General features: G+C 49.9%; 1 protein-coding gene across 10 annotated transcripts in view; it reads right to left on the bottom strand.

The window, feature by feature from the left end:
* The window catches only part of PCNT (pericentrin), a 130,415-nt gene that overhangs the window by 1,069 nt on the left and 117,135 nt on the right, over nucleotides 1-12,211 (bottom strand). For all 10 annotated transcript variants that reach the window (XM_044385194.3, XM_044385384.3, XM_044385223.3 and 7 more), the window contains 4 exons: nucleotides 6,447-6,566; nucleotides 4,637-4,869; nucleotides 3,183-3,259; nucleotides 2,227-2,347 (listed from right to left, as the gene is read on the bottom strand). In XM_044385194.3, coding sequence (XP_044241129.1) covers nucleotides 2,227-2,347; nucleotides 3,183-3,259; nucleotides 4,637-4,869; nucleotides 6,447-6,566 — 551 coding nt within the window. The remainder of the gene's footprint in view (nucleotides 1-2,226; nucleotides 2,348-3,182; nucleotides 3,260-4,636; nucleotides 4,870-6,446; nucleotides 6,567-12,211) is intronic.

Genomic DNA, 12,211 nt, shown 5'->3' with positions numbered 1-12,211 from the left:
AACAAAGAGTGAAAGTCAACGGATGGTGAACGCAGCCAGCACGCGGACAGGCGGTGGGGTACAGGGTGAGCCAGACGGTCATTTCCTTCAGATCCTTTCTCCACCACATAATAAAAAGTAAAGTGTGTGTATTTGTGGGTGCGTGTATGTATATACGTGTGCATGCTATCTCTACGCCCAACTTGAGGCTCAAGCTCATGACCCTGAGATCAAGAGTCACACACTCCACCCACTGAGCCACCCAGGAGCCCCAGAACTAAGGCATTTTTTTAAAAGGTGGTACGAATGCTTAAAAAACCAACTTCTAGGAATGCCTGGGTGGCTCAGTTGGTTAAGCGTCTGCCTTCGACTCAAGTCATGGTCCCGGGGTCCTGGGATCGAGTCCCGCATCGGGCTCCCTGCTCAGGGGGGAGTCTGCTTCTCCCTCTGCTCATACTCTCTCATGCTCACTCACTCTCTCAAATACATAAAATCTTTAAAAACAAAAACCAACTTCTATAAAATGTCTCAGAGTTAAAATGAGAAAAAATTATTGCACATTATTTATTTAAAAAGGTTTATTTATTCAAGAGAGAAAGAGTGCATTCACGCATGAGGGCGGGCACACCAGGGGAGGGGCAGAGGGAGAGGGAGAATCTCCAGCAGACTCCGTACTGAGCATGGAATCCGATGCTGGGCTCAATCTCACGACCCTGAGATCATGACCTGAGCAGAAGTCAAGAGTCAGACATTTAACCGACTGAGCCACCCAGGTGCCCCAACAATGTTACTTAATTCATGAAATCTTCAAGTATAAGTGCGTTACCCCAACTAGATTACGCAGCTCTTTCCCTCAGACTCCCCCCCCCCCCCCGCAGTGCCCTGAGGGTGACCCAACTACCCACTGACCTTTCCTTGATCACCCCAAACTGCCCTCGTCACTTGGGGCACAACCCGCCCGATCCAGTCTACGCAGCACGCTTCCTCCAGGTCCTCTGCTCCGTGTTCTTCATTTTCTCTTCAGGGTAGGCACGTGCCTGACTCATCCTTGCACCATCCACATAAAAGAGGCCTTGGCTGCTACAGACTCTTCTGAAAACCATCACCACCCAGACACCGGGTGCCCTAGCCACCGGACCAAGAATCTCTGCCTTCCCCAGAGAGCTGGGCCTCCGGGCCCCCAGGGACTCATGTGTAGTCCCTGTCTTGCTTGAGGCCAGGCCAAAGCCAGAACTTCCAAAATACATCTCCCTGAGGAATCCCACACGTCGGCAGGACATCATCAGCGCAGGAGATCAAAAGTCAGCCGCACACTGAGCTGGAGTGCACGTCTGCGCCTGTGCGTACGTACGGCCTCTCTGGTCAGGACCCCAGAGACCGTCGTGCTCAGAAGTGCGGTGTGCACAGAGATGCCACCGCCAACCAGGGCAAGGCATGAAGGCGCACACGCCTGTGCGTCCTCCCATCCAGTCAGTAGCACCTGTGGAGGACAGTGCTGCCACCCTAAGGGCAGAGCACGCTTTGGAAAGCACGCTCGGAGAAAGAGAAGACTCTGGACGTGTAGACAAACACCCGCAAAGACACAAACTGACTTCGCTGTGTTACAAATCTTGGAAAAATCATGGTTGAGAGAGCAAAATAAATGACTTGTAACCAGAGCCCCTCATCCGGCGTGTGAGTGGGGTGTTCACATGGTTCACTCTGCAGAAATGAAACCCCAGGCCTGTCTTTCACGATAATACCCGGATCAGAAGCCGCAGCCACAGCCACACCCCCTCCTCCCACCGCGGCCTTGGGCTTGCCAATCTGCACAGCCACGGCTCAGCCCGCTGAACCCCGATCACTGCAATGTTGAAACAAACTTGCATTCTACCATCCAGCCACAAGGTCTCTCGCTGTTTTCGCCGAAAGGGGCTTTTTCCCCCACAAGTAACCTGTGGATTTCAACTGCCAACTGAGTAGTAAGTAGAGAGATGACACCATGTGTGCGAAACACCCAAATCCCATAGAAAAGAGATCAAGTCGGTCAAGCCCACGCGCACGTCTGGGTAGGCGCCCAGCGGCTGGAGACAGCCCCATGCACAGCGGCTTGCCTGCAGGCCCGTCTACGGAGGAAGCGCAGTCTGGCCCGTCCATGGAGGAAGCGCAGTCTGGCCCGTCCATGGAGGAAGCGCAGTCTGGCCCGTCCATGGAGTAAGCGCAGTCTGGCCCGTCCATGGAGGAAGCGCAGTCTGGACGCATACTCACCTTTCCCTCCCGCGTGGGGAGGCCTTGGGCACATGGTCCCCGGCGTGGCTGGAGGACGCATCCCGGGTTGGTGGGGATGTGCTGGTTTTGGGTGGAGGCTGCTGCCGTGGCACCAGGAATCCTTCCCCCACAGCCATTGAACAACAAAGGGATTAGGAATAGAGATGAGTGTCTTTTAGTAGGAAGGCCCCTCTACCAAAATTTAAAGTTTATAAACTTTTAAGAGTCTGCATGGCAATTTCAAAACATTTTTTAAATACTCAATTTATAAAGCTTATGTTTTAAAAAGCTCTAGAGAAAACCTGAGTTTTGATCACCTGTATTCTGCCCCTGCAGGTCTGACCTGACCCCAGCATCCACAGGGGCAGCGCCCCCAGGGGAGCGCTCTGTGAACTCGCAGAGCCAGCGGGGTGCTCTCCACCCACCACTCACCCCCCCACGCTTCCCCCTGGCTTTGAGGAGGGGGCTCTGGAGGAGTGAGAAACAGAACCCTGAGACCACCAGGTGTACCTGGTGTGGGAACAAACTCTCCTAAATACCTGAAGGCCCAAGTAACAATTGGTGGCCGGGGAAGCCCAGCTGCTGAGGGTCTGTCTCCCCTCCAGGCACCTGAAGCCCCTGCAGGACCAGGGGCCGCGTCCCGCTGTGAGTGGGGAGTTCTCTGCACACGTTTACACTTGGGGCAGAGCCCCATGGAAGGCCTGCTCTTGGGCGGCCAGCCCAGGCAGTGGAGCTCCCAAAGGAGAGATGTAGCCCTGAAGCGAACCTTTTATTAAGCCTGAGTTATTCACCTGTATCTTTAGCACTTCTACCTTGTTTCAACCGTTAAATGGTCTTCCCTGCGCTTCCCAACATTGCAACCACCTTCCATCAGAAGCCACCTTGCCTCACTGATGGCCCCACTAGCTGAATGTACGGGTTTCCTGTGTGCTTTACTGGGCTCCCACTGGGCCCACCTGGACGGGGCGCTCGGCCTGGCACAATGGCTCCTTTCCGATCTACCTCTTGCCACTTCTTAACCAAGAAACGTAATCTACAAAGAAAACAAAGGACACAAAACATTGGAAACCAGAGCAAAACAGTTGTGAGGAAAGAACTGAAAATCCAGACATGACCGACACCTGGAATCAAACGCGGGTGGGACCCCACTGTCTGCGGTGACCTTGGTGCCCATGCCGCCAGCACCTTTCTGGCCACGGTGCCACCCTGATGCCCACCAGCCCGGGGTCTCACAGACCCCAGTTCTGAAAGTCTGCAATACCTGCTCCCTACCGCCACTAGACGGCTCAGGATAAAAGGAGCAAGACAGAGGCCCTTGTCCTTGGTGTTCTTGGTCAGACAGGGAGTGGGGGTGTCAGGGTGAGGAGCGCCAGAGGTCGGTGCCCAGAGTGCAGTGATGCAGGGCTCCCTGGCCCCTCCTGGGACAGCCCCTCCATGGCTTAGTGGACGCCCTTCAGAGACAGCCTTCCTGCCAGCTGCTCCTTCTAAGCACCGCTGCCTCTCTGACCGTGCATCCTCCTGGAAGACACGTTCTGATTCTCACCAAAACCACAGCTGCTGAAAATGCTCTGCCCCTTGACAGGAAGGCTGAAGGCAGGGCCTGGGCCTGGTCACCTGCCCCACATTGCATCTGGCAGGCTTCCTGGCACAGGGCATTCTCTCCAAACATGAAGGATGGATGGATGGACAGACAGATAGGTGATGGGTGGGCAGTCTGTGGTCGAACTCAGAGATGAGGGGATGAAGTGCCCTGAGGCTGAGGGCCAAGAGCCGGAGAGCAAGGAGGCCAAGCAGCCTCCCACCTCTGCTGGACCAGACAAACATTTGTGGAAATTTGGCAAATCTTAAAATTATAACATAAAATGGATTTTCATCACTCTTAATTCTGAACGGGTCAAAATTCCCATTCATACCAGTCTCACATACCTGCCCCCAAAACGACACCCTGTGTCAACAACACCTGGGACACTGAGCGGTGCCTGGGACTGGCGGGACCCGCATGCCCTGCCCTCCCCCAGGGAGTGGGCTCGTAGCCAGGATGAGAACACCACACACGGCCACCACCCCGCATGGCTCCCATGCTCTGGTGGACCTGGCCCCTTTCATGGAGCACACATTTCACTAAAATACAGGCAAACGAAATGTGAAGCCATGAAATGCAGTTTCAAACTCCGACAGATGTGCCTGTCATCAGAAGGAATCCGGACACCAGGGCTGTCGAGGGCAAGGCATTGTTTTGTGAGAAAAAGGCACCTTCTGAAACTAAGGTGGGTGACAGTTCTGCACAACATGGTCTCTTGAAGGCAAGTGTCACTCAGAGGAGAGCGTCATGGTAGAGTGAGACAAGCCCAAATACCCAGCATGCCTCCTGCCCACAAAGACGTGGTGGCGGCACGGGCCTCAGCGCTACCTTAATATTGCGATTACCACCCTGACGGCAGTCCGAAACTTCGTAAAAGGGCGAGATGTGGTAATTTTCTTATCTGCTTTGGAAGGAAATACTCCCAAATGAGCGATCATGGAGAGTGTTTCTTGTTCAGAGTCCTGGAATCCACCAATCAATAGTAAAAGATACTTCTTTTGATAAATCAGAGCTTTTCTGAAGCTTTCTGCTCTCAAATAATGCAGGTACAATTTCTCTATCTGAAAGGGGAAAAAAAAAGTCAAACAATCATGAAACAAAGACATCTTGCTGACAGACGTATAGCACGTTTCTACTGTTGTGCTTTATAAAGAACCAGACAGGGGCACCTGGCCGGCTCAGTCAGTGAAGTGTGCAACTCTGGATCTCAGGGTCATGAGTTCGAGCCCCACATGGGGTGTAGAGAGGACTTAAATAAATAAGTATATCTTAGAGGCGCCTGGGTGGCTCAGTCGTTAAGCGTCTGCCTTTGGCTCAGGCCATGATCCCAGGGTTCTGGGATCAAGTCCTGCATCGGGCTCCCTGTTCAGCGGGGAGCCTGCTTCTCCCTCTCCCACTCCCCCTGCTTGTGTTCCCTCCTCACTGGCTGTCTCTATCTCTGTCAAATAAATAAATAAATAAAATCTTAAAAAAAAAAGTATATCTTAAAAAAAATTAAACTAAAAAGAACCAGACTGTTTCTTCCTTCAGCAAATTGTTACAGAAGTAAGCCCTGCATGACATCTGTCCCCAGGGACAGCCCTGCTGGGCAGAGTTTGACAAAAGGCAGACCAGACATCCTTTCCAAGCCTCAGAGGAGACCCCCTAAAGGCCCCATGAATCTGACCACTAGGTGAGGTGCACACCCGGGGTGGGACGGGGTCTCGTCGCTAGGCCCTCAGGACATCTCGGGGGTTGTGGGAAACCCCTGAAGCCATACACAGAGGAGTACCCTTATATCCTAATATTCTAACACACATTTTTCTCTCAAGAGAGGGCTCAGAGCTCGTACCCCACGGGCAAACACAATGACCAACGAATCCCCAGTCTGGGTGTTTTCAGGCTGTGGAGACTGTTACCTAATATGATTCCAAGCCTGACACCCTTAACTTGTGAGCATAGACACAAGATATTTGTACAGAATAACAGCAGGTTTCAAATGGAAGCGTATTCACTTTAACTGCTCTTCTCTGTGATGTCTCAATGTCTCCCTACTGCAAACAGACATACTGGGTGGGCACACGTGTTGGCAGCTATGCTCAGGCAAAGAAGAACCCCACCATCACGAGAATGCTTTCATGGCTACAATGAACAAACCAGGGTTTTTAAAAGTACCAACTGTTACACATCTGTCAGGCCCACAGAACACACCCCACCGAGAGCGAACCCTGTGGACTCTGGGTGATGACGACCTGTCAGTGCGGGCTCACTCAGGTGAGGGTTGTCAACACTGGGGGACAAGAAATATGTGGGAACTCTCTGCACCTTCCCCTCAATTCCGCTGTGAACCTTGAGCTGCTCCAGAATTACAAAATTCCCCCACCCTTTTTTTAAAGAGAGCGTGAGTGAGCATGCAGGGGGGAGGCAAGGGGAGAGGAAGAGAGAATCCCAAACAAACTCCCTGCTGAGCACACAGCCTAACATGAGGCTCAATTCCAGGACCCTGAGATCACGACACCTGAGCCGAAATCAGGAGTTGGGACACTTAACCGACTGAGCTACCCCGACCTCCCTAGAAACAGAAAGTCTTACACATAGATCAAGGGCACAAGTGGATGACACTGTACACGCCCAGCGTGGCCCTCAGGGCTGGCCTTACTTGCACGCTGCAGGTGTTTCCCTCCTCGCGTGCGACTGCTGCGGGCAGTGCTGGGCCTGGCTGTCGCGCTGAGCTCTGCAAAACCGTCCCATCCTCCTTCCACACAGACTTGTCCGGCCTCTGTAACAAACCACAGATGACATCGTCCACACAGCTGCTCCGACAGAAGATCACCGTGAGAAAAACGGCCGAGGGCAGAGTCAGCACCTCTACCCCAGGGTCGGGGTCATGTTCACACAGCTCGTTTCTTCCTTGGCTGCTCCCCGACGCTCCGGGTAGGAGGCGACTTGGAGCACGTCTCCCAAATCCCACGACATGGGCCATCCTGGGTCCATCTTTGGCATCTTTTCAGATGCCCGAGCTGTTATGTGGTATCGTCAGATGATTAACTCACGGGTGGTTACTGCGTACCAACTACTGAAATATGACTGCACAAAAGGTATGTTTTTATTAAAAACAAACCCCAAATACTTGTGAAAGAACACCGAATTCAAAGCAATACGCCTGTTGGACACAGTCTCTGGTCCTAGAAATGCTAACTCCTAACAGGTCTGAGTCCCCAGTTCTACCGAAGCACCAAGAAATCGCACACCTGGAAACCTCAGCAGGGGCCCCGTGTGGGCACCGCGGACGCTGAGCAGCTGTCATGACCAGGCAGCACACCCAAACATATGCAGCGTGGCCTGGATACCATGGTGTGTGGAGCACGCCCAGAGCTCCAGTGGGGACCCATTTACAGAGGAGGGTCTCACAGTGAGGACGCAAAGTGGCTGCCACACCGGATGACCAGAGGGAGCTCCAGGCACTTGGGCCACATGCACGGTGACCTCCATCCTGCAGTTTGGAACAGGAATCAAAGTCAGCCTGGTCACACCAGCCCCCAGCTCCAGGGCACAGGAGAAGCCTGTGACAGAGGTGACCCTGTGGAAGGGCTCTCATAGAACCCCGATGAGGAAGGAGAAAAAGACTAGATGTTTGTTTTCATGGTCCTAAAACACAGCCTGGTCATTTGTGGAAAGAGACTCTCTAGGAATCAAAGTTATCTTGGACACGAAGGAGAAAATGTTCCAATTCACTCTCGGCCTGTGATTTACTCATTACAAATATTTACTTTTCAGGCGTACCTGGGTGGTTCAGTTGGTTAAGGATCTACCTTCAGCTCAGGTCGTGATCTCATCAGAGTCCTGGGATCCAGCCCCACGTCAGGCTCCCTGCTTAGTGTGGAGTCCGCTTCTCCCCCTCCCTCTGCCTTTCCCCCATTTGTGCTCCCTCTCTCGAATAAATAAAAACTTTAAAAATAATTCAATATTTATTTCCTCCAATGAAAGCAAAAATTAACAAGTTAGACTATATCAAACTAAAAAGCTTTTAAACAGTAAACCATTAACAAAACAAATAATATATCCAATAGGGAATGAGCATCCAAAATACACTAAAAAAACTCGTATACAACTCAGTATAAAAACAACCCGATGAGCAGAAAACGTGGATATTTGTCCAAAAAATACATACAAAAGCCCATAGACACCTGAAAAAATGCTCAACACTGCTCGGCATCAGGGAAACGCAGATCCAAACCACGATGGGATCCCACCTCACACCTGTCAGAACGGCTAAAAACAGGTCAGGACTCGACAGATGTTGGCGAGGATGTGGAGAAAGGGGAGCCTCGTGCACTGTTGGTGGGAACGCAAGCGGGTGCAGCCACTCTGGAAAACAGTATGGAGGTTCCTCAAAAAGTTAAACATAGAGCTACCCCACGACCCAGCACTTGCACTACTAGGTATTTACCCAAAGAAAATTAAAATACAGATTCAAAGGGTCACAAGCACCCTGATGCTCACAGCAGCATTATCCACAACAGCCCAACTATGGAGACAGCCCGCCGTCCATCGACAGATGAACGGATACAGAAGACGCGGTTCATACACACAATGAAATATTACTCAGCCACTCAAGAAGAATGAAATCTTGCTATTTCTGACAACACAGATGGACCTCAACAGTCTTACACAAAGTGAAAGAAGTCAAAAGTCACAGAAAAATACCAATACCATATCATCTCACTTATATGTGGAATCTAAAAAACCAAACCAAACGAACAAAACAGACTCACAGAAACACAGAACAAATTGGTTGGTGGTCAGAGGGGAGGAGGGCCAGGGGTGGACAAAACAGATGAAGGGGACGAAGAGGTGCAAATGTCCAGTCATTAGGATGAAACCGCGGAGTGAGCAGTGAGGTACACTGTGACAACTCTGTGTGGTGACAGACAGAAGCCAGACTCCCAGCGGCCACGGTTTCGTGACGGATGCGTCAAATCACCGCGTTGTACACCTGAAACTAGTACATATTGTATGTCAATTAATCTTCAGTAAAATAACTTATTTCCTGATTTCCTTATTAACTTTCATAGAAAGGATAAAAGTGTTCTACTAGTGACTGGGCTTTTAGTCCCATAGGCACAACAGGACGCCTTCGACACGGGACCTCCAAATGCTTCTGACAGGTCCCAGAGAAGCAGACAGGGCTGCGAATGGTGCTAATGGCAGCTTTCATCAAGATTAAAACATGGAGCCGTTATAACTTCTCACACCAGGGGACTCAAGTCCTGGGTCTGCTTAGTGGTTGGACCCTACTTCCCAAGTACAGAGGTACCTTACCCACCAACAGAGCTTCAAAGCAGACAAGCAAAGCTGGATGGAGCTTGAGAACAGACAAATTCACTATTGTACTTAGAGATGTCAACATCCCCCTCGCGGTGACTAAGGACAAGGAGGAAGCAGCTCGGTAAGGCTCCAGGAGATCTGAATGACCTTCATGAGGCCTCCACCAACACCAGAAACATGAAGTCCATCACTAAAAACCTTCCCCCAAAAGACCCAGACTAGGCCCACGTGGTTTCACTGGTGAATTTAAATTAATATTTAAGGAAGAAATAAATGCCAGCTCTAGGAAATGTCTTCCAGAAATTAAGAAGAGGAGGGAACGTGTCCCAACTTATGAGGCCAAAACTAGACAATACAAAAACAAAAACAAAAAAACCCTCCAGATTAACATCCCTCATGAACCCAGAAGCAAAAATGCTCAACAAAATACAAACTGAATCCAACAATACGTAAAAATAGTTAAGACACCATGACTGCCCGGGGCTTTCCCCGGCACCACAACACAGAGTCCACATCCAAAAATCAACGTAATACACCCTGTTAGCTAAGTAACCAAGAAAAAAATGCATCATCTTATCAACAGGTGTAGAAAAATCGTAACAAATTTAAACATTCATTCACGATAAAGCCTTCGCAAACTAAGACTCGGAAGGGAACTTCCTCAGCCCCAGGGCCTTCGCATGAGCACCTGACAGATGGAAGCTCTGCCCCTAGGACTGGGAACCCCGCCAGCCTGTGCGAGAGGCAAGAAAAAAAAAATCAAAGGTATTCACATTGGAAAGAAAATAAACCGCTATTCACGGATGATATAATTGTCTCCGTAGAAAATCCTACAGAAGGGCTCATCGGGTTGAAAAATGAGGTTAGCAAGGGAAACAGCACAAGGTGAACCTGTGAGCATGGGCCGTGTTTCCATACACGAGCCACGAACAAATGGAAAACAAAAAGCTCGAAAAGTACTTTTTACAACAGCTCCCTGAAAAATGAAATATTAAGGTATCAATCTAACATGTTTTCAGAATCTGACTGCTGATTGCTACAACGTATTTAAGAGATCGAAACACATGAAAGGACACGCAAGTTCGCAGATGGGAAGATTCAATGAAGCTAAATTCACAGTTACAGTTGCGTAGCCAAGATGTCAATCCTTGCCTAAAACCTTTACGATAGCCTCACTGAAATGTAATTCACATATCATAAAATTTATCCTCTGAAAATGTACAATTCAATGGGTTTTTAATAAATCCACAGAATGCAATGATCACCACTCTGTAATTCATGTTTTCATCATCCCCAGCCCCCCCCCCCACACCCCCAGCCCCAGGCAACCATTACTTTGTTTTCTGCCTCAACGGTTCTGTGGCTCTGGACAAGCCACGTAAATAGGACCCTACAGCGAGGTGACACAGGCTCATCCACACTGAAGCCCTTAGCAATCTTTTAGTCCTTTTACTGCCAAATAATCCCATTTATGGATATACCACATTTTACTTACTTGTCCATTAATTAATGGACATTTGGGATATTTCCACTTTCAGGCAACAATGAATAATGGTGACAGGAAAGTCTAGGCACAAGTTTTTATGTGGAACTGCTGGTAAGAATGGCCAGACCATTTTTCCAAACCAGCCGGGCCCTGTACCTCCCGGTTCCTCCCACATCCCAACCAACCAACCAGCAAGGTTCTAAAATTTATGTTCAAAAACAAAACAACTAGAATAGAATAGCCAAATAATTTGAAAACAGAAAAAAAATACTGGAGCATTCCCACTACCTGATGCTACCTGGTCAGCAGAACAGAAGAGAGAATCCAGACATACACGCACGTTTGTGGAATGACTTCTGACATCGGTACAAAGAAAAAAAAAGAATCTTTCAACGTGTGCCGTGATAACTGGGTATCAACATGCATACAAACACCCTTGACCTAACTCTCAGACCGAAAACAAAATTGACTCAATATGGATCATAGACCTGAATGTAAAAAGTACAACTACAAAACTCCTGACGGGATCCACACCAAAAAAGTCGACTTTATTAAAATTTATAAAGTTTGTTCTGCAAAGGCTACCATCTTGCCAGAGAGGTGGCACCGACTGGGAGGAGAGAGCGTACACCCCAATCTGACCATGCAGCCGTGTCCACAACACACAAACAACTCAGAACGCAACAACATCAGAAAACAGTGCAATTTTAAAAGCGAGCAAGGGCTTTAAAGGACACTTCACTGAAGAACATACAGATACCACTCGGCACCTGGCACCACGCTGGTGGAAAACGCACCACCAGCACCCAGAGTGCAGACACAGCAACAGGACTCCCATGTTTTGTTGAAGTTCGGAAGAGGAGTGGTGTAGCCGCTGGACACACGGCGGGCTCCACACTCACGTCTTGGGGACCCCCCCCACTCCCGGTATTCAGCCCAGAGCAACTGCTTCCAGGACCGCTGTCATCATCCCACACGAGACAACCCAGATACTCTGTTGAGGCACATCTGTGCCCGGAACGCTGCTCGGCAATACGAGCCCAGGATGGATCTTAGGTGCTTTAGGAAAGAAGTGAGGAGCCTCCAGGAGGACACACCGTGTGCTCCCGCCTCTGTGACAGCCGGAAGCGGTGCACTGTGGCGAACAGCCAGGCCGTGCCTGCCGGCGGCCAGAGAACAGCGAGTGCCACTGCTGCGGGTTCTGCTAACACCAGTGGTTACGGGGATCACGAGTCGACCCATGCGTGAAACCTCAAATGACATCCTGCCAACAAGGAGGTTTTTACTGCACGTAAATTAAAAAATCACTTAAAAATTTTTCATTGTAAAAAGAGCAAATCAAATCACAAACACAACAACCTAAATAGAAAAGAAATTAAGCATTCCAGGAAAAAAGTCTATCAAACTACATAATTAGGTAAAAGTCAGATTTCCTATCACAAACAGGTAAGGAACATTATCTCACAGCAAGAAGCACGTGCGTCCGCGTGTGTGCCCGTGTCTGTGAAGAACGCAGACACGGGGCTGGAGCACTAAGCTACTGTGGCGCCCCAGGGTGGCTCAGAGCGCACAGCCCAGAGGGAGCCCCGTTTGTGCCGCCCCGCGTCCCG

Source organism: Ursus arctos, unplaced genomic scaffold (genome assembly GCF_023065955.2).
Source record: "Ursus arctos isolate Adak ecotype North America unplaced genomic scaffold, UrsArc2.0 scaffold_4, whole genome shotgun sequence".
Lineage (NCBI taxonomy): Eukaryota > Metazoa > Chordata > Mammalia > Carnivora > Ursidae > Ursus > Ursus arctos.
This window is presented reverse-complemented; position numbering and strand designations above follow the sequence as displayed.